General features: G+C 49.4%; 3 protein-coding genes across 3 annotated transcripts; all 3 read right to left on the bottom strand.

Annotated features, from left to right (window-relative positions):
- Window positions 1-6,972: 6,972 nt before the first annotated feature.
- On the bottom strand, window positions 6,973-7,222 carry F5J12DRAFT_896929 (uncharacterized protein; the record flags this gene model as incomplete). The annotated part of the gene is made up of 2 exons (XM_051747988.1): window positions 6,973-6,984; window positions 7,031-7,222. The coding sequence occupies 2 exons, from the start codon at window positions 7,220-7,222 to the stop codon at window positions 6,973-6,975; spliced, it is 204 nt and encodes a 67-aa protein (XP_051595981.1).
- Window positions 7,223-7,807: 585 nt separating this feature from the next.
- Window positions 7,808-8,440, bottom strand: F5J12DRAFT_785934 (uncharacterized protein; the record flags this gene model as incomplete). The annotated part of the gene is made up of 2 exons (XM_051743333.1): window positions 7,808-8,088; window positions 8,314-8,440. The coding sequence occupies 2 exons, from the start codon at window positions 8,438-8,440 to the stop codon at window positions 7,808-7,810; spliced, it is 408 nt and encodes a 135-aa protein (XP_051595982.1).
- Window positions 8,441-17,618: 9,178 nt separating this feature from the next.
- On the bottom strand, window positions 17,619-18,601 carry F5J12DRAFT_785935 (uncharacterized protein; the record flags this gene model as incomplete). The annotated part of the gene is made up of 5 exons (XM_051743334.1): window positions 17,619-17,866; window positions 17,933-18,025; window positions 18,073-18,164; window positions 18,207-18,369; window positions 18,418-18,601. 5 exons carry the CDS (start codon window positions 18,599-18,601, stop codon window positions 17,619-17,621), a joined length of 780 nt encoding a protein of 259 aa, XP_051595983.1.
- Between the last annotated feature and the right edge of the window lie 4,300 nt (window positions 18,602-22,901).

Genomic DNA, 22,901 nt, shown 5'->3' on the forward strand with positions numbered 1-22,901 from the left:
TGTGCATTCAGTAATAGTGTTGAGTAAGAAAAGGGTCTAAAGCGGAAAGTAGTTCTCACGACCCAGAGCGGATGCATTCGGAATGGGCTATGTGTGACTTGCCAAATCTAACACTCCCCCTCAAGTAGGACGTAGACCGAGTTCAATGGTGAAGTGCTTCACCTTGGGCGACAGTAAAGCTTTAGTCAGGGTGTCGGCAACCATATCAGTGGTGGGGCAGTAGATTAAGCAGATCTTGCCATTTTCAACGACCCAGTGGATGAAGTGGAAATGGATATTGATATGTTTGGTGTGTGCATGATATTGATGATCTTTGGTGAGCACTGTGAGTCAAAGTGAGGTTCAGTGGTGAAAACCAACCAAAACCAACACAAAAGACAATGAAAGCGAGTGGTGGTGTGCCTATGTGGTACCTAGATGGTAGAACCAGTTCTTTGGGAGGGTTTTTGCGAGCTACAACACTCAAAGATGAGTGCTGAGGGTTGGGGGTGCTCCTGACAAAGAGGGAGCAAGAATGTGATAGAAAGCAATAGGGTAGACTGCTGTCAGCCTACAGAAGGATGGATGGTGACTTAATTCAATGTCCTAAGCTGTACTGAGCTCAGGGAGGGCTTGGAGTGAAGTATATGGATGATAGATGATGATAAGTGAAGTAGATGATAGCTAGACCCTTAATAAAGTCTCAACTATTGAAGCTGATGAATGATTTACTGAGAGATGATAAATTGCGAGCAAGAGGGGCTCTCTGATGTCTTCTTTTTTTTTTTTTGCTACCTAAGTACAGTGACTTATATACAGTACAGGGGCATTGCCTATGGAAAACAAGGTGCAAACACTTGGTAAGTGATTGGTAACTGATGAGTAAGGAATGTAAGCGATGGGTAATCATCTTGGAAAGCATTGGTAAGCATTGGTAAGGATAAGTAAGCCAAAAAGCAAAGAATCAGTAAGCAAAGTCAAAAGATTGGTAAGTATTGGCAATAGGTGAGTCAAAGACAGTCAGAATGTCACAGTATGAGTCAAGCAACGTCAGGAACTGGGAAAGTGCACTGGAATCACATTAGGGGGAGGCTGTGCATGTCACATCTTGAAGAGATCACTTCCAGGCCAAAGTGGGATGACAGAGAGGCAGTGCTGATCTGATGCTGATATAGTACATCCAAAAGCAGACAGGGTGAGTCAGATGTCAACAGGGGTCAAGCTTTGGGGGTCTGTGGGGTGACAGGAGCATAGGGGATTGCAACTTTCCCCCCCAAACCATCCTCTCAGTGAAGCAAATAAAAACTTCATGAATGAGGCTCTGTTGGAAGAGAGGATGAAGGGGGAGCATCTTCTGCTGTATCTTGCAACAAGGAGGCAAGATGTGCATCATACTCATCATGGATGCGATCAGGGAGAGTGGAGAACAGTAGATTATACTGTAGCTGTTGCAATTTTGGAAGAACAACGGATGAGACCAGGTATAAAGACATTGCAGGGGGCAGGGAGGAAGGATCCATATGCTTCTTGGACCAGAGAGACTGAAATGACCACACAAGACCTTTCCAAGCGAACAACAGACCTGAGGCAACCAAAGAATGTCCTCCTGGAGGTCATACTGACAAAAAGAACATGCTGTCCAAGCTGGATGGGCTGAGAGGGGGCAGATGAGGGTGGGATGTACCAGGACGCTTCAGGACAGAAGCTGGTAGGAACTCCTGGTAGATATATGTAGCCATGGTCCCTAGCAAAGGGGACAAGTGAAATGACTGATGTGGAGGCAGCCATATCAGAAGAATTAGTGAAATGAGCGTCTTTTGGAGGGAGTGCTGTAGAAATGTGTGGAGTGTGCAAATCCTTTCCAATCTTGGAAGGTAGGATCGCGTGGCTGAGCACTACAAGCGAGTGTGGGAATGGTTTCAGTGTCTGCAGAATTGGTGGAGATACGTTGAAAACTGGAATGCTGTACACAGGCGCTTAAGAATTTTATTGGCGCTTAACCTGCCTCCTCCTTTTTCTTTGGCATTGTCAACTTGTTCTTGTGCGAGGGATGACTGCCGACATTGCTGGCTGTCCTTCTTCACATGAGGGCTATGGTCTTCACCTCCATTCATCAGCTACATCCATGTCCACCTCACCAAACACCTTTGGTGTGTGACAGCGCAATAGCTGATTGATTATCTGAGAACAATGTGGTCAGTTCAGCAAGTGGCCCAAACAGCTCTCTGATGAGTGACTGAAGCCATAAGGCTTCCTTGGCCATGTGGGTGGCTGCCATGTACTCGCTTTCAGTCATTGACAGTGAGATGATTTCCTGTCATTTTGAGGACCACGACACAGTGCCACCATCTATCAAGAAAGCGTACCCTGAGACCGCTCTGCAGTCTTCTGCCATACTTCCGTCTGCATCTGCGTATCCTATGAGCACGTTGGGTGTCCCACCATACATCAACTTCAAATTCTTGGTTCCAAGAAGGTAACAATATATTCTTCTAACTGCTTCCCAGTGGGGAATCCCAGGATTTCTGGAGAAATGGGAGACAGTGGTCACAGCATATGAGATGTCGGGATGGGTACCCAGGGAGGCATACATCAGCGAGCCAACAGCTTTGCGATATGGTATGTGTTTCATTGCAGTGTATTCAGCACCGGTGGAGGGTGACTGACCAGAGTGCAGCTTTGTGCTAGGTTCCATGGGGTTTGATATGGGTTTTAACTCATCAAAGCTGAAGTGTCGGATGATCGATTCGATGTAGGGATGCTGGCACAGTGAGATAGTGCATTCATCTCGGTTTCTGGTGACCTCTATCCCGAGCAACCAATGGAGCTTGCCAAGGTCAGTTATCTTGATGTACTTTCTGATGTCCCTTTTGAACTCATCAATCCCACTTGAAAGTGTGGCAGCAATAGTGCAGTCATTGATGTGTACGATGATGATTATGAGCTTGCCGGTGTTGCAACATCAGAAGTACACAGCTTGGTCGACAGAACACTGGGTGAACCCGAGCTCGTCTACTAATATCTCGACTAGCCTCTGGTACCAGCAACGACCACTTTGCTTTAGGCCATACAAAGTTTTGCAAAGGTGGCAGACCTTGTGTGGGTGATTGGCAGATTCGAATCCAGGAGGCTGGCGCATGTAAATGACTTCATCATCAGTGAGTGTGCCATTTAGGTACGCTCCTTTGATATCTATCTGACGGAGTTGTAGATTGGAGCGAGCAGCCATCGTGAGTACAACATGGATGGACGCAAGCATTGCTACTGGTGCGAATGTATCGAAGTAATTGACACCTTCAACCTGTGAGTACCCCTGGGCAACAAGTCTGGCCTTGTGCCACATGATGTTTCCTGCAGCATCCTTCTTGGCCCGGAACACCCATTTTGAACCTATGACATTTGCACCGGGGGGTAAGTCGACAAGTTCCCAAGTTCCTGCATCCCGTAATGTTGCTAACTCCTCTCTTATACCATTTTCCCATTGTGGCCAATCAGGACGGCAACGAGCTTCAGCTAGCGAGCTGGGCTCGAGAGCTTCTGTTTCAGCAGTAATCTCGTCCATTGCCATAGCAAGGTCAATCTGACATAGGTCATTGTCCAAGTCTTCAATGATAGATGTGAGTAGGGCTGCGGCAGTCTCTTGCTCCCCCTCGAGCCTGACAGGGTTTGAACATTCCTTGTCAACAGTAGGTAACTGAACTCCTTTTGGTACTTCAGGTGTACCACGATGGTTGGTACTACCTTTTCCAGCAAGAATCTCTGCAAGGCGCTGGCTGGGTTTTCGGATTCATTTTGCGACAGGTGGATCAGCTGGAAGCGGTGGAGGCATGGGTTGAGCTGGAGCAACTGGTGGAGGTGATGGAGCTGCGGCAATCTCTGCAACGGGTGCTGTAGACATTAGCATCTCATTTGGTAAGTATGCATCTTCTTCCTCCCCCTCGCAAGGTAATGGCTCAGCCGAGGAGGGGTCCCAGTACACATTTCTTTTGACAGTGACTGACTTCTTTTCAGGCCAGTATACATGACATCTGTTGGGGCTGTTATCGTCTATTCCAACCCATCAGCCTTCAGCGATGCGTCCTCCCAGCTTGCTTCCACCCTCAATTTGTACCCAGATGTTTGAGCCCCATGTGTGGGCTCAACTAAGGTCAGGTTTCTTCCCAGTCGCAGCTTCGAGAGGTGTTCCTCCATCAAGTGCTTTAGTGGGGGTTCTGTTCTTCAACCAGATGGCATGATGTACTGCCTCACCCCAAAGGGCGTGAGGTAATCCACTCTCATGTAGCATGGCACATACTTTCTCCAGCAACGTGCAGTTAAGGCGCTCAGCAATGCTGTTGTGCTGTGGGGTATTGTGTACAGTGAGTTTTTGCTTTGTACCAGCTGCCCTGAGGTACATCACAAATTCTTTTCCTAGGTACTTGCCACCTCGATCGTAATGAAGAGTCTCCACACAGGCATTATGTTGCATGCGACACCAGGCCTCGAAATCTTTATAGGCCAAGAAAGCTTCACTTTTCTGACAGAGGAGATGGATATAGGTGAGTTGTGTCTTGTCGTCTGTGAACGAGATGTAGTAACACCATCCTCCGAGAGTTTCAACAGGTGCAGGTCCCCAGAGGTCAGTATGCACTTCTTCCGTGAATTCAGTAGCTCGGTCTCTGACACGTTCCTTTGCGACAGGCTTTCTGGTCACCTTCACATATATGCAAGCTTCGCAGAAGGTCAGTTCGTCCTTTGACAAGTCAAATTTCAGTCCTGACATGAGTCCCTTTTCAGCTAAGCGGTGGGCAGCAGTCGGAGATATGTGACCCATCCTTTGGTGAAGCTCCATGACAGTAACCGTTTCAGTCATGGAGTTCGCTTGGTCGCGATCGTCGTTGTGAATGACGTGATAGAGACCGGCTTTGGACTTGGGGACATGTCCAACAATGTCATTGGTGGGGTTCCTGATGATGCAGGTGCCTTCAGTGAAGGTGACAGAGTACCCTAGCTGATCAAGGTGGCTGATGGATATGAGGGTGTATCCTACCTTGGGCGAATATAGCACCTCCATAAGTCTCAATTTAGTCACATCATACCTGTTTGGTACTTCTATGACCATCTCCCCCATAGCTGTGGTGTTAAAGAGTTGTTTGGTCGCCACTGAGAATGACCTAGGTGGTATGCTCATTAGGGCCTCAAATCTCTCCTTGTAGGGGGAGATGTGACAAGTGGATCCAGAATCATAGAGTTCAACGACACACACATTAATAGGGCTGTCATTTACAAGGTTTGTGAACTCTGGGGAGGTTTCAGTGGGCTCATCAGGACTTGAGCTGTTTCTGCAAGGTGAGTCCTTGCCATCCACTTCCTCCACCTCACTGAACCAGTCCTCGTTGCAGGCAGTGAAGTGTTGCTGATATTCATCGTCATCATCCGAGGATACACTCAATAGATCAGGGAGCGTCACCTCATCATCCAGCTCGTCCAAGGCATGGGCTGAGAAGGCGCCCTCTTCATCAGAGTCAAGTGTCACAGCATGAGCAGATCCATTTTTAGCAGTGGATGTAGCTTCTTTCTTTTTATCAGGATCAGGACATTGAGACTTGTAGTGCTCCCTCGACCCACAGTTCCAGCAGGGTCCACGCTGGCAAGCGTGCCCTCTGGAGCTTCCTCCTCGACCTTTCCAACTCCCTCATCCTCGATTAGAGGAGTTTCCAGGGGTCATGGCCAAGGCTACGTCACCTTCATGGGTTCTTTGCTTAGGACGTGAGTGCCGTGTCTCCTTGTGGCTTCATCTTTCTGATTCTTCGATAACAAGGGAGATGAGAATATCGGGGTTGACAGTTTGCGTTGGGCTGTACAAATGAGCAGTTGCAAGCTGACCAGATGCAAAGCTGGCGAGGTATTTGGGTAAGGATTGGATGATGGTTGATCAATAGTCCTTTTCTTCGATCTGTATGCTGATGGCTGCCAACTCGTCTCTCTTCATACACAGATTGTCCAGGAATTGGCAGATGTTGCTGTCAGCAGGGCATTGCATGCCTAAAAACTTCATTCGCAGATCTGTTTGAGTGTAAGCTCCCTTCTCAGTGTACTCACGAATGATCTCATTCCACATGGCAGCGACGCTGCTAAGGCTATGCACCTGAAGGGCAGTGGAATCAGGGATCCATTGAGTAAGTAAATGTTTCGCCATATTTTCGCTTTTCTGCCACTTAGCGAGTTCATCAGCGTCGGGAGGGACTACTGTCATGAATCCATCCTGATCAGTGGAGGTCATACCGGCAGGGCAAAGAGAGGTTCCATCAAAGTGGGACCATAGCTCCTTAGCTTCGACAGCAGTCTGGAAGTGAAGGGAGAAGATCACCCAGTTCATGCCTTTGATATCGAGCTTCGGAATGTTGCCTGGGAGTGTATCAGTGGTGACAGGGATAGCAGTGGTCATTGTGGGGAGATGAGGGTCGATTTAACAGTGAGAATATTGAAACGATGGTGAGACGTTCGTAGGCTATTAGAGCTCGGGGCTCATAACCTCACAGAAGTATCTATACAAGTAACTCAGTCATGCGCAGACAGCGACAACGTCTGTATATATTTACCTATACAAGTAACTAGGTGCATGGTAAGCATAGTAAAGTAAGCAGAAGGATATTGTACTCACCTCAATTGTGCGCAGACAGCGACAACATCTGAGGTGATGGGGTCTACAGTGCAGAACTAAATACTGTAATGTAACAATAGAAGTGAAACACCGGGTGTTGAACCCATTTACAATAAGTATTGTCTTGTTGTGAGACACACTATGGTCTTCATGGATAACAAGAGGACTCGCACATAAGTGCGAGACACTGTAAATACAACAAACACAAGGACGCAGAGAGTTAGTTTGCACATTCAGTAATAGTGTTGAGGAAGAAAAGGGTCTAAAGCGGAAATTAGTTCTCACGACCCAGAGTGGATGCGTTCAGAACGAGCTACATGCGACTTGCCAAATCTAACATCAACAACCATTCAGACCATTCCCTACATAGATGTCAGAAATGGATATCATGGCTACAATTTCACTTACCAGCTGGGCCCACACAAGCTGAGCTGCTTTGCCCCAGTGCTTAGTGTCCCAGCCCTGAAGTCCTCTCAGTGCTTGCATTGTAACCCTGGCAGCCTCTTCAACCATCCACTTGGCATTTTCAGCAGTGATGACCAGCTGGATGTTGTCAGTCAATTGTGCCAGGATGAAGGTGCTGGTGTTGGCAGTAGACATAGTGCTGTTAAAGCTTTGGTGTGCAGGTGGTGGGTGCTTGAGTGGTGTGGTGAATTTGCCAGCTAGCATACACCATTCAACAGGCTTACATAAGCACAATACAAATGCTCACTGCAGTGATGCTGTGATTTACAATAGTCAATGTACTGGTTTAACCATTGAACATATTTTGGTGGGAGTAATGTATGGCAGTTGACAGTCATTCCACTAAGTGCCCATTTCCATTATGTATGCACTTGCACATCCTGCATGATGACTGGTGAAAAAATATTGTGTAATACAATCTTATCACTGGTATCAAAATCATTCTCAAACATTGGTGTAATCCCCATGGTGCCTACAATGTTTTGAACTTTCATATGGCTCCCAGAAATGTTAGATTCAGTTCCAGCAGTCCAGATTAACTCCATAAGTCAACTGGTCCAAGGACCATTACTTCTAATGACTGTGTGCAGTAATTCCATCATGCCATGATATGCAGTGGCTCACATCTCTCAATGAGGATGAGGAAATGTTTACTGAAGATGACCTGCCAGATGCTCTGTCATCCCCATTATGCAAGCCACCTTTTGAGCTGTCCCTGGCTCAAACAATATGCACATCTGGAATGGAACCCTCCTTCCAGTCCTCTGGTTTGCCCAGATCACCTTTGATAGAGCCAGCATGGGAGTCATTGGCACTGTCTCCCTCCTCTAGCAGCCCATTGGTTGAGCCTTCTTGGGACTCCATATCAACATGCCTCTCTGACAGCACCCCATTACTTGAGCTGGCATGGGACAAATCACCACCACCTGTTGCCCCAGGTATGCCATTGCATGAGCCACCTTGGGGGTTGCCCCCACCATTCCAGTCCCCACCAGTCAGTCCTTTACAAGAATTGGCATTTCAGTCACCTGCTGCCACAAGATTGTCAGCTTACATCTACCCAACTCATGCAGCTGGCCAATCATCATGACCATTCATCCTATTGCCTGAGCCCCAATTTCAGTCCTTAACTCCCTCTGTGTCACCAGCCTGTCACAATCCTATCCCAGTTCCTAGCCCAACAACATTCACATTGCCCAGTGGCAATTTCCCTGGTCCTTGTCAACCTATGGACCTTTCAGATGCTCCTGCATCATTCAGCTCCACATCAATACCACCAGCTAGATCCCCATCACCAGTGCCAATCTTGTTGTTGCATTTGGAGCTTTTAGCAGTCTCCCAGGAGTTCACCATACAGCCAGGAGTTGATACTCCACAAACCGAGTGTAAGTCCAGAAGTTCCTATGCAACCATAGCTAAACATGTCTACCAGTTCAAATGTCAAGGCAGATCTCCAGTATTGTGGCTAGGAGTGGGGCACATCAGCCAGACATCAATGCTGCACATGATGCCAATATGATCACCACATATAGGTATTATGCCAATACCCTGGTGGATGCAACCAGGGAGTGGTGATCACATGTTGAACAGCATGCCATGCTTACCAGATTCCAGCAACAGTTAGCAGATCTTCTGGAGGAAGAGCTGGGAAGTGTAGGCTACCATCTTAAACCAGACCAGCTTTAATTTGTATATTTAACTCATTTCAATGAACATTATGTTGAATGGAATTGTGTTATGCCCGAGCGCGGTGACTTCTTCAAATGGAATAGGCACGAAGCGCGCGAGGTGGGAGTCTACGGGCCGAACTAGTCGTAACCCCTATGGCTGAGCTACCGTTAGTTTCCGACAGAGGTTCCCCCTGGCCTGGCGAGTCCCGAAGGTTGTTCGCACGGAGAGAGAACAAGGAAAAGAACAGAGGAATGAGCTCAGTTGCAAGCTATCGAAAAACTGAGGATACAAGGTAAAGTACGTGGGCTTATATACCCCTAAGTACGAGTACCCTACCAGTCGCGACAGACGCGTCGCGACGCATATCCGCAGTAATCAACAAACTAATCACTGAAATAAATATGAGTCATCCGGAGTCAAAGATAAGGGTGGACAAGGAAACGAAGGCTATACCGGCTGCGCAATCAATACGCAGCGAGGAGCCTGACTCCGGAGCTATAGTACAACATACGAGTAATATATACGAGTCAACAGGAGTCAGCGGAGTAAGAAGGGAACATCTCTACCATCACGAGAGCGGCGAACGTCGCGGACCGGATCACAATTGATGAGTCTCACCAGGTATTGGTAATACCTGGACAGCGGGTGATCCGAGTCACTCGTTCAGCATCTGCACCCCTAGAACCACCACGACGATCAACGACGCGACGAGGCACATGACGCACGTGACCGCAAAGACGTCGAAAAAGGAAACAGTGGAAAGCCAGCGTAACATCACCCCCCCCTCACGGTCCTCAGACCCTTGAGGACGACCCGCCGGAAGCGTTCGCGGGGCGGGTGGATAGGGGTCGGCGAGTAGTATAGACGCGGGAACGCGTCCGAGTGGCGACGGGCGATGGAGGCGATGGAGGCGATGGAGTCGGCGGCTCCTCGAGGGCCGGAGTAAAGCGGGAACCCCGTCCGTTGCGACACGACCAATGTCCCAGGTAACGGCATTGGTAGCAGGCATGGGGGTAGAGTGGGTGCCCAGGGGGAACGGGTGACTGCCCTCCAAGGTAAAACCGCAGTTGATCCGAAGGGACGGGGACGAAGGGAGTCGCAGGGATAGGGTCGGCGGCGTGGACGGCGTTGAAGTAGTTTTTGTGAAGTCCTGCCCACGACGCATCCTGCAACAATACCTCCCAGGAGGAGTTATGAGTCCCAGTTCCCAAGCGACTACCGACCTCCTTAAAAAGCTCTCCGGAATCAACATATTTCAACTCTATCGCACGCCACTCCGTCTCTTTCTCCTGATCCGTGAGGTAAGGCTTCCTTTCCGAAGTTTCTTCTTTCGGTTTGATTCGGTCAAGGATCCGAGACGTTGGCGCTGCTAGGAAGTCGGAGAGCTGCTGTTCCCTTAAATGGTGATAGGCGCCACCAGTAATCGCCTCGGTGATGTCCGACGAAGCCTTCTCCAACATCCCGATCATGATGACTTCCGACAGGGACGCCGTTCCGTTAAGTCTTCGGGTCCGGACTTTTGACACGAGTCCGTTTATCACGTCTGATGCTCTGTAGAGTTCAGACAGCAACCCAAAATACTTATCTTGTTCTGGTGAGCACCCGTCAACGTGGTCCCCGTCGTTGAAGAGGTCAAGCGCCCTAACAACGTCCACGTACTCAGCCGCTGGGACTGGTAATCGCGGCTCGTCTGACCGGGCAGCGGAGGCGACCGAGGCGAGGATGTCGAGGGCTGCCCTATTGCTTCGGTCACCATAGGAGTCGAAAGCGGGGCGTATGTAGGAAGGGTCGGGAGCATCGGCGGTAGTGGCCGTGGTTGTTCGTTTATCGGAGTCATCATCAACCCGCGCTTTTCCCTTTCCTTCCCGGCTACTGTCTCCACTGCGGGAGACTCTGACCTTCGGGATCGGGGCACGCCTGATCGAGATGCCCTGGAGTGGACGCGGTCCCGTCGTTCTGGAGGCAACGGGGGATAACGAGCGGGGCTGCGACAGGGGAGGGGAGAGTCGCGAGGCATAAAAGCCTCCGGGGGATGTCGAGGGAGAGGTTGGTGCATAGGAAGCGACGGGGGGAATGAGCCCGTCGTCGTCGGTGTAACAAAAGGATTCAGCGGGGGCGGCGAGGTCGGCATAGTCGTTTTCAGTGTTAACAGATCGAGGGGAGCCCATGTCAATTTTTGAGATGTCGAGCGAACTTGTACTGGTTCAGCACTTCTGAAGCGTGCTCTTTTAAGTGTTCTTCCGGTTCCCACGTATTTGACGAATGAGGGAACCCTTTCCACTTGACCAAGTACTTCCTGTGTCCTCGGCGACCATCAGTTTTATGATTCAAGACTGACTCAACCTCCCATTCGATCTCATCGTCGACCAATTCCGGTATTGGGGCTGCGTCCGCAGTTCCATAAACCTCGTTTTCGACAAACGGGAAGATCCGCGACCCATGAAACACAGGATGAACCTTCCAGGTTGCTGGTAGGTCCAATCGGAAAGCCACGGGGGAAACGACTTGAGTCACCACAAAGGGGCCGAGACGTCTCGGCGCAATCTTGTCGCACTGGTTTTTGATGCGCAGGTTTGAAGTATCCAGGAGGACCTTGTCTCCGACCTTCGGAGCGACATAACTTCCTTTTGACCTGTTCTTCATCAACTCCTGTGCCTTTTTGTGCGCCAGAATGGCGACATCCCGGTTTGCGGCGAGTCGTTCTAATCTTTCTTCCACTGATGGAACCGGCGTAAGTCGGGTTTCCGGATAAGGAGAGGGGTCGTAACCAAGGAGTAATGAGAAAGGAGTCATTTGATGCACCGAGTGGACGCGAGAATTATGGGCGAACTCGGCGGAAGGGAGCTTACCGCTCCAGGAGTTGGGGAACTCCGAGCAGTAGAGGCGGAGGTACCCTTCGACTTCCTGATTAACTCGTTCACTTTCACCGTTAGTTTGAGGATGATAACCAGTGGAAAGTTTAGTCTTTACTCCAATAGCCTTGTAGAGCTCCTTCGTAAATGAGGAGGCGAACTGTGGGCCCCTATCCGAGATGATTGATTCCGGAATACCAAAACGGGCGTAAACGAAACGATGGAATAACCTCGCCAATCCTTCGGAGTCGGTAGTTTTGTGGCAAGGCACGAACAGCGCGGCCTTCGACAACCCTTGATCGACAACCGTGAGAATGGAATCATACTTCTCTGATCCGGAGACCGGAAGATCGGTAATGAAATCCATCGATATCTGTTGGAACGGCAACATGGTTCTAGCGGTTTCGTGCGGGGTAACTGGGGGCCTTGGTGGATGTGTAACGACCTTGGATCCTTGACAGGTTGGACATCCGGCAACGTAAGCTTTTATGTCTTTTCCCATACCGTCCCACCACACTTCTTTCCTCATCTTCGCGAACATAGCCTTTTGACCGGGGTGGCCAGAGGATTCGTGATCGTGATATGTTCGCATGCAATGTTGGCGGTGTTCCGGAGGGATATACAACCGTGTTGTTCCGAACCGTTGGGTTCCATCTGGGGCGGTAGTTACGCTATCTTTGATTTTCGCGTCGGTATAGTCACTTTGCTGTGCACTTTTCTTTATGCTTTCGTACAGCTCCGTCGACACGGCGAGCACCCCTCTTGCTCCTTTGAGACTTTCCTCAGACGGGCGAGCGTTTGGGGTGCTACTCTCCTTTGGCATTTCCCTCGTGGGGCGAGAGTAGGGCTTCTTTTTGCCGGTCGACCTAGCGAGTCGAGCTGGAAGACGACCGACGCGAGCTAGGCGGTTTATTTTTTGTGTTTTTAATATTTTAGTAAGGGAAAAAGTCGGCGAAACGAGGCGAATTGAGGTGTCCACCCCCCCTTCAAGCCAAAGGTCCGAAGGAAGGACCGTGGCCACTGGGTCGGGTTCCGCGCTGTCGTTTCGGTGAGACAACGTATCGGCGGGGACCTGGAGGCGACCGGCCTGCCAGGAAAACTTGATGGGGTAAGACTGGATTGTAGCAGCCCAACGAGCCTGGCGTGGGGTCAGCTGTTGGGGCTCACGGTAGTACTCCAGGTTTTTATGGTCGGTAAATATTATCGTTGGTTCCACCGGCGAAAGCAAATAAGGGCGGAAGGCTTTAAGTGCCCGAATGACGGCGAGCATTTCCAAGTCATAGACCTGGTACCGCTGTTCCGCTCCCACCAAGGACTGGGAGAGGTAGGAGCAAGGGTGCCATTCAGAGTCGGAGCCCTTCTGAGCCAAGACGGCGCCAGTGCCGAGTTTCGAGGCGTCAGTAAAGAGAGCAAACGGGCGGGAGAAGTCGGGAATCGCGAGGACCGGAGCGGAGCATAACAAAGCTTTCAGCCGCTCGAAAGCGGCATTTCGTTCCGGAGTCCATACATACGATACTCCCTTTTTCGTCAAGTCATGCAACGGGCGAGCGACGCTTGAAAACGAGGGGATGAACTTGCGATAAAAGTTGCAGAATCCTAAGAAGCGACGGAGGCCCGTAAGATTGTCAGGGGCCTCCCAGGTCTTGATCGCATCAGTCTTCGTCGGCGAAGTCTCAATACGACCCTTCCCGATGATCATTCCCAAGAATTCTATTTCTTCGGCTTCGAACACGCATTTGCTGATCTTCAACCGAAGTCCTTCTTTTCTGCAAATCTCCAAAAACTCCCGGACACGAGTCCGAAGTTCTTCCCTTGTCTTTCCGTGGATAGCCACGTCGTCCATATACCCGACCTGTTTTCCTCGTTGGCTTTCAAAGGTACGGTCCATATAGCGCTGGAAAGAAGGCGGTGAGTTGCATTGACCAAAAAACATCACCGTAGGTTCGAACAACCCTCTAGGGGTTATAAAGGCTCCTTTCCATTCGTCACCTTCCTTTACCCGTAAATTGGTGAAACCCCAACGAATATCGAACTTGGCATAGTATCGCGATTCGACCAACTCGTCAAACAGAGCTTGTGCGTTAGGCAGCGGGTGGGCGTCCTGTATGGTGAAAGAGTTAAGATACCGATAGTCTTGAATTAACCGTTTCTTTCCATCTTTCTTGGCTACAAAGAACACCGGAGCTGCTTGCGGTGACGTTGAAGGTCGGATCTTTTTACATTTCAAGTTCTCTTCGAGGAATTCGTCCAAAACCTTTAATTCATCTGGAGACATGGGGTACACTGCCGCTTTCTTGGGCTTGAAGTCGTCCCTGAGTCGGATTTCATGGTCTAGACCCGGACGATGGCGGGGCAGTGGGATGTCTTCTTCTGAAAAGACTTGGGCGAAGTCTTGGTACATTTTCGGAAGGGTTACCCCTTCTTTCGTTGATGCCAAGGCGGCCTCCAATTCTGTGGATAAAGTAGTTTTGTTGATGGTTACCTTTGTATCTTCCTTTATCGATCCGTCATTGTTGAACTTGACGGCGTATCCCTGATACCAAGGCATCTGACTGCGAATATATATGTCAGTATTCCTCGTCGGTACATACCCATCGTCCCAACAAATAATTTTGTTGTTCTCCCAGTCGATCCTCGGCTTGTAGAACCGAAGGAACGGCATTCCCAGCAGGATATGCTCCTTTCCTACCAGCGGACCGACGTAGCACTTTACTCGAAGGGCACGATTCTTGATGATGACCTTGAGGTTTACTTTTCGAGTGATCCACTCGACGTCTTTCCCGGTGAAGGATGTTGTTTTGAAACGCTCTTTTACCCTATACGTCGGGATCTTGAGTTTGTTGACGATTCGCTCCGATATGAGCGAGACCTCTGCCCCTGAGTCTAGGCAGACGGTTACTCCTGCATTATAATCTGTCAGCCAACCCCTTCCTATCGGCGATCCAACACGCATTTTTGATTCATCGTCGATAGAAGTACATGTAGCAGACAAAATCGCAGCGGGACCTACGGGAGGAGTGTCCGTGGTCCCTCTTAAAAATCCTTTTCGTTAAGACCATACGCCTTTAATTCTTCGGCCGTTGCCAATCGTTCTCCTACGTAAGCGGTCCTTTTTCCATCGTCGGAAAAGGCGATCCTTACGCCAGGTAGGCTCTTGGTCTTGGGAGAAGTACAGTCACGCTTGTAGTGACCCTTCTTTCCGCATTCGAAACACGTGATTTCGTTGTTTGATCGGCGTACATTTCGCCTTCTTTTGTCCACGTCCATCGCGTCGGGATCTCGGGAATTTCCACGGAAATGAATGAACTTCCGTTCGTACCTGGACTCCTTTCCTTCCAAAATATGCTTAGTAGCGATGGCAGTTCTCGCTTCTCCCGCGCGCTGTATCCACTCGATGACCGTGGAAGGGGCGCGTCCTGAATTGAGAATCCAATCGCGGTATTCCGAATTGAGTCCTTTCCCAAAGAAGATCCCGGCTTCACGCGACTCTTCCTTCAGCTGGGCCTTGTTGACAAGTCCGGTGAACTCAGCAATATAAGCTTCGAGTTCTCTTTTTCCTTGAGTGATACTCGAGAGACGCAGAATCGCGAGGGCGGTCTGATCCCCAGACTCGAAAGTTGCCTTGAGACGTTCAACGAACCTTTGGAAAGTATCGGTGTACCAAATAGTTCCATCGAGCATCTTGTTCTCGTTTTGATAGTTTTCTGCAAACGAGACAGCGGCCCCTTTGGTCATATATGTCAAGGCGAAAGAGATCTTCAAGGCTTCCGTATTATAGACATGCTTGTTTAGGTTCAGATAACCTTCGACTTGAGTTACCCAGGTTTGAAGTCCATTATGACTTCCGTCGTATTCGCTTGGTCGCCCGACATTAAACTCCCGACCTCCATTGGGTGGGCGGACATCATACGAGTCGTCCGGATCGGCTGAGGCCTTACCCTTACTGGACCCACCAACGGGGACCTCTGGGGGAATTACCTTTCCAAAGTTCCGGGCGTACCATGCTCGTAGAGCCGAGTCCGTAGGCGTACCTGTTGGGAAGGGGTCACTCGACTGTCCTTGACCAGCTACCTTACGCCAGTCCTCGGCCAAAGAGTGCATCTGTCTTTCCAACCTCTCCTTCAGCTCCTCTTCGGAGTATACCTTTGGCGGCATCTCAGGGGCTGATTCTCCATGTCCGATCGTCATTGAGGACATATTTGTATTTGGTGCTTCTCGTTCTTCTCCGAGGACTGATCCGAGCGATGTGCTCGACTTCTGATCGTCTTCTTCTTCCGAACTAAGAGCAATCTCCGACTCCCTAAAACGGGATAGATAAGATAACCTAGGATTACTTGCTGTGGCTGACGGCCCAAGTCTTCCTAAGGGGATTGGTGGCAAAGGCGGGTTTCTACCGAGTCCTTTTGGTATTCGCGGAGGAACCGGTGGTCTCGACTTTGACGGATTTGACACTTTGACGGATAGTGACAACGAAGGCTGAGGGAGGATTTATTTTCCGAAGAAAACCTGTCAGCAAAGAAGGTTCGTGCGCGAGCGACTTTACACGTAGGGAGTAGCGGGCGCGTAGTAGAGAGCTCTAGGGAGGCGATCTATTAAAGCCTAATGGCTGCCTGTAGAGCGATGGATTTGGTTTAGGGTGGCGGGGTGCTTTTCGGCGGTGTTATCAATTTTGTTAAGAGTTGAACCGAAAGGCGGGGCGCAAGGCGAGTTAGTCTTTACGTGTAGGGAGACCGACGAGCCTTGTGGATGAAACGAGGTTTGGTTTGTTGAAGTTCAGTAACCGAGGGACGAGTAGACTTTCGCGAAGAGGTCGACGAGTCCCGAAAGCTGCGTAGAGTTCTTCGATTTTGTTATGCCCGAGCGCGGTGACTTCTTCAAATGGAATAGGCACGAAGCGCGCGAGGTGGGAGTCTACGGGCCGAACTAGTCGTAACCCCTATGGCTGAGCTACCGTTAGTTTCCGACAGAGGTTCCCCCTGGCCTGGCGAGTCCCGAAGGTTGTTCGCACGGAGAGAGAACAAGGAAAAGAACAGAGGAATGAGCTCAGTTGCAAGCTATCGAAAAACTGAGGATACAAGGTAAAGTACGTGGGCTTATATACCCCTAAGTACGAGTACCCTACCAGTCGCGACAGACGCGTCGCGACGCATATCCGCAGTAATCAACAAACTAATCACTGAAATAAATATGAGTCATCCGGAGTCAAAGATAAGGGTGGACAAGGAAACGAAGGCTATACCGGCTGCGCAATCAATACGCAGCGAGGAGCCTGACTCCGGAGCTATAGTACAACATACGAGTAATATATACGAGTCAACAGGAGTCAGCGGAGTAAGAAGGGAACATCTCTACCATCACGAGAGCGGCGAACGTCGCGGACCGGATCACAATTGATGAGTCTCACCAGGTATTGGTAATACCTGGACAGCGGGTGATCCGAGTCACTCGTTCAGCATCTGCACCCCTAGAACCACCACGACGATCAACGACGCGACGAGGCACATGACGCACGTGACCGCAAAGACGTCGAAAAAGGAAACAGTGGAAAGCCAGCGTAACAAATTGGAGAAGTGCACAAATTGGCTGCAATTGGATTATGACAGTGGGTTACAGTACATGGTAGCTATGGGGCCAGTAATTCACTGGCAATTCTTGCACTGTGCACTATATATGGTTGTTGCCAGTCTACTGGAAAACAGTAGGTACCAGCCTCAATTCTACCTTTGCCTCCTCATGGTTGGAGTAGGATAATTATCATCTGGCTGCTGTGGGGGCCTACAATTCTGCTCTGGGTGACAAGCCACACCATCCTCTTCTGCTTCATCCAACAGTCCATCTTCCCTGTCCATTGCACAGCATCTAGGCCTGGCATTTGAATTCCTACCCACTGGATCAACTCCTGACATAGATAAGTGTGTGTAATTGTGTTATGGATGTATACCTACGATCATTAGGTGATATGACTGTCTTATCATTCTGGGCTGCTGTAGAATGCTGTAATGAGAGGATTAACCAAGTGTGCATGGAAACCAACCATTGGATCTGATTCTTGGCTTGGGCTTGGGCTTCCTTGCAGTTGAATCACCACCATCATTGGCATGATTATCTGATACAATTCTATCAGAAATATTCATTGTCACCAGATACCACTTACAAGCTGGCTTGGGGTATGCAGTAGCTGTATTGCACCAGTCTGATGTGGACTGGTTCCATTGTCTGTTGTCCTCCTGTGCATTGGATATTCCAGTGGGATGATCTGTGGCACACAATTCCAAGGTCATGTTAGGGTTACCAGTAAAGAATCTGACCAGCTCCAACATACCATCTATCCATTGCCATTTGGTGGAAGGTTTTGTGGGAGGAGCTGGTTCCTCCTCTGAGTGATGTCCATAGTTGGAGCCATCAATGGAATTTACTTAATGTGCGATCAGTTATGTATATCCAAATTGATCATGACCTCACCTTCTGTCCAGGGTCTCTTCCCTTTGGCTTTGTCTGACCAGTGTTGGTGTTTGGTGACCAGCTCCTCCAGGGAACCATCCTGAGATCTCCACCTTCGGAACTGGAAGACATCTTCTGGGTGCTCCTGCTGTCACTCCTTCCAGAACTCCAAGGTTTTGATTAGTTCATGATATGTCAGCCTGGTGGGCTCTTTGAACAGGATATTGGGAGGAAGATACTTGGAAGACACATAGGATGCCTGGTTGTCAGCTATTGCAGCCCAAGGTACACTGGCATTTGTCTTCCCACAAGCCAAGCCTGGGTTTAGATGTTAGTAACTCATCAACCATGGGAATTGGCACATACAATAATGGCCAGTTACAAACACCCTCATGATGTCCTTTAATTCCAGTGTCCATAAGTCCAAGAGATTTGGAAGAATGGGTGTGCCATCATCATTGGTGGACAGGGAGAATTGAGACTGCTTTTTTCCTTTCTGTGCTTTTACTGTGGTTTGACCAGCCTCATCCTCTCCACTGCCATCCTCCATACCATTGGCCCCAAAGGCCTTCTTTGCATAGGCTGACCACTTTCCATGAAGGTCTTCCCAATCTGAATAGAGCTCTCCATTGCCCAGCTTGTCATTGAAGTCATTCCTACACTGGTCAGATATGGTGAAGCCTGTCAGGAAAGCACTCACACTCCAACCATCACTTCGCCTTCCTTATCCTTCCATGCCGACATGATCACCACTCTCATCCCATGTTACGCCCCTGCCACGGGTCTTTCCTTTTTCGAGTAATCGCAGTCACGTGCATCATGTGCCTTGTCGCGTCGTTGGTCGTGGTCGTAGTCCTAGGAGTTCGGATGCTGCGGGGTACGTTCGGATCATCTGCTGTCCAGGTATTTCCAATACCTGTCGAGACTCATCATTTATGATCCGTGACGTTCACCGCTCTCGTGCCTGTGGAGATGTCCTGATCGTGTTCCTCTCTCTATCCCTATGACTCATTTATATTGCCTTGATGTTGTATTATAGCTCCAGTGTCCGGCTCCCAGCTGCGCATTGATTGTGCCGCCGGTATAGCCTTCGTTCCCTTCTCTACCCCCATCACTGACACCGTATGACTCTTATTTATTTCAAAGGTTAGTTTGTTGACTGCTGCGGATACACGTCGCGACGCGCTCCTAGCGACTGGTAGGGTACTCGTACTTAGGGGTATTTAAACCCACGTACTTTACCATGTATCCTCAGCTTTTCGATAGCTTGCAACTGAGCTAATTACTTCGCTTTAATCCTTGTTCTCTCTCCGCATGAACAACCTTAGGGACTTGCCAGCAGAAGGAACCTCTGTCGGATTCTCGCGATAACTCAGCCATAGGGGTTACGACAAGTTCGGCCCGTAGACTCCCACCTCGCGCGCTTCGTGCCTATTCCATTTGAAGAAGTCACCGCGCTCAGGCATAACAAAATCGAAAAGCTCCACGCAGTTTTTGGGACTTGTCGACCTTTTCGTGAAAGTCTACTCGTCCCTGGTTACTGAACTTCAACAAACCAAGTCACTCTTGTCAAACTAGCCGAGAAACACCCCGCCACCCTAAACCAAATCCACCGCTCTACAGGCAGCCACTAGGCTTTAATAGATCGCCTCCCTGGAGTTCGCGCTTGTGGTTCCCTACATGTAAAATCACTCGCGCACACACCCTTTTTCGCTGACAGGTTTCTTTCGAGAAATAAATCCTCCCTCAGCCTTCGTTGTCACTATCCGTCAAAGTGTCCAATCCACAAAAGTCGAGACCACCAGTTCCACCACGATTACCACAAGGACTTGGTAGGAACCCGCCTTTACCGCCAATCCCGCTAGGAAGACTTGGGCCGTCAGCCACAGCAAGTAATCCAAGGTTATCATATCTATCCCGTTTTAGGGAATCGGAAGTCGCGCTTAGTTCAGAAGAAGAAGACGATCAGAAGTCCGAGACTTCTTTCGGATCAGTCCTCAAGGAAGAACAAGAAGCACGCAAATCACCCGTAATGTCCATGACGATTGGTCACAGAGAATCAGTCCCTGAGATGCCACCGAAGGTATACTCCGAAGAGGAGCTGAAGGAGAAGTTGGATGAACGGATGCATTCTTTGGCCGCTGACTGGCGCAAGATAGCTGGTCAGGGACAGTCGATTGATCCCTTCCCAACAGGTACGCCTACAGACTCGGCCTTACGAGCATGGTACACCAGAAATTTCGGAAAGGTAATTCCCCCAGAGGGCCCCGTTGGTGGGTCCAGTAAGGGTAAGGCCTCGGCCGACGATGGCGATGGTTTGTATGATGTCCGCCCACCCAATGGAGGTCGGGAGTTTAACGTCGGGCGTCCCGGTGAATATGACGGAAGCCACAACGGGCTTCAAACCTGGGTCACACAAGTCGAAGGTTATTTGAACCTTAACAAACATGTCTACAACACGGAGTCGCTCAAGATCTCCTTTGCCCTTATGTATATGACGAAGGGAGCTGCCGTAACGTTTGCTGAGAACTACCAGAACGAAAACAAACTACTCGACGGTACCATTTGGTATACCGATACCTTCCAAAGGTTCGTTGAGAGGTTAAAAGCTACTTTCGAATCTGGGGATCAAACCGCCCTCGCGATACTTCGGCTCTCAGATATCTCCCAAGGCAAAAGGGAACTTGAAGCGTACATTGCCGAGTTCACAGGACTTGTTAATAAAGCCCAGCTTAAAGAAGAATCACGAGAAGCAGGGATCTTCTTCGGGAAAGGCCTTAATAAGGAATACCGCGATTGGATCTTGAATTCTGGACGCGCCCCTACCACGGTCATCGAGTGGATACAATGCGCAGGAGAAGCAAGAACCGCAATCGCCACCAGGCACATTCTAGAAGGCAAGGAATCCCGGTATGAACGCAAATTTATTCATTACCATGGGAACTCCCGAGATCCTGATGCGATGGATGTCGATAAACGAAGGCGAAATGTACACCAATCAAACGATGATGTTACCTGCTTCGAATGTGGCAGGAAAGGCCACTATAAGTGTGACTGTCAGTCCCAGAAGACCAAGAGCCATCCTGGCGTTCGAATCGTTCTTTCTGACGACGGGAAGAGGGTTGCTTACGTGGGAGACCGTCTAGCAACGGCTGACGAGTTAAAGGCATATGGTTTGGAAGGGAAGGGTTTTTGATTGGGACCACAGAAACTCCTCACGTAGGTCCCGCCTCTATGTTATCCGCTGTTTGTATTACCACCATAGACGACGAATCGACAATGCGAATTGGTTCACCTTTGGGGATGGTATACCTACCAGACTACAAGGCAGGAGTAATGGTCTGCATCGACTCGGGTGCAGAGGTTTCGCTCATTTCGGAGTGAATGGTTCAAAAATTGAAGATACCTACCTATCGGGTCAAAAGCAAGTTCAAGACCACTTCATTTATGGGCAAGGACGTAGAATGGATCACAAGAAAGGTCACCCTCCGGGTGTTCATCAAGAACCGTATAGTTCGGGTCAAGTGCTACGTCGGACCGCTCGTAGGAAAAGAACATATCCTTTTAGGGATGCCGTTCCTTCGGATCTACAAACCAAGAATAGATTGGGGAAACAACAAGATTTCTTGTTGGGATGACGGGTTTGTACCGAGTAAGGAAACTGACATTTATGTTCACAGTCAGATCCCTTCGTACAAAGGATATGCCGTAAAATTCAACGAAGATGGTTCTATAAAGGAACCGCCGGTAAGTATGGTTAACAAAACAACCCTATCTACAGAACTCGAGGCCGCCTTATCCTCGACCAAGGAGGAAGTTCTACTTCCGAAGGAGTATCAAGAATTCGCCCAGGTATTTTCTGAAGAAGACATACCGTTACCGGAACACCGCCCCGGACTTGACCATGAAATCCATCTTCGGGACGACTTCAAGCCAAAGAAAGCCTCGGTGTACCCCATGTCTCCTGATGAACTCAAGGTACTAGACGAATTCCTTGAAGAAAACTTAAAATGCAGAAAAATTCGACCCTCCACCTCACCGCAAGCTGCGCCAGTATTCTTCGTGGCAAAGAAGGATGGAAAGAAACGGTTAATTCAGGATTACCGTTATCTTAACTCCTTTACTATTCAAGACGCGCACCCGTTACCAAACGCGCAAGCACTTTTCGACGAGCTCATGGAGTCAAAATATTATGCCAAGTTCGACATTCGATGGGGGTTCACAAACCTTCGGGTTAAGGAAGGTGACGAATGGAAGGGAGCCTTCATTATGCCAAGAGGGCTTTTCGAGCCCACGGTAATGTTTTTTGGGCAGTGCAACTCACCCCCTTCCTTTCAAAGATATATGGACAAGACCTTTGAAAGTCAACGAGGGAAGCAGGTCGGATATATGGATGACGTAGCAATTCACAGAAAGACTCACGAAGAACTCCGTACACGTGTATGAGAGTTTTTGGCAATTTGCCAAAAAGAAGGCCTTCACCTCAAGATTAGCAAATGCGTCTTCGAGGCCGAAGAAATAGAATTTCTGGGAATGATAATAGGGAAGGGTCGCTTGGAGACTTCGCCGACGAAGACTAATGCGATCCATACCTGGGAAGCCCCTGACAACCTTACGGGACTTCGCCGCTTCCTGGGATTCTGTAATTTCTATCGCAAATTCATCCCATCTTTCTCAAGCATCGCTCGTCCTCTCCACGACCTAACGAAAAAAGGGACTTCCTACGTTTGGACTCCGGAGCATAATGCCACTTTCGAGCGGTTGAAAACTTTGTTATGCTCCGCGCCAGTTCTCACTATTCCGGACTTCTCCAAACCGTTTGCCCTATTCACCGACACTTCCAAACTCGG

This window comes from Pisolithus orientalis (genome assembly GCF_024613125.1).
Source record: "Pisolithus orientalis strain OTSU chromosome Unknown F5J12scaffold_45, whole genome shotgun sequence".
Taxonomy (NCBI): domain Eukaryota; kingdom Fungi; phylum Basidiomycota; class Agaricomycetes; order Boletales; family Pisolithaceae; genus Pisolithus; species Pisolithus orientalis.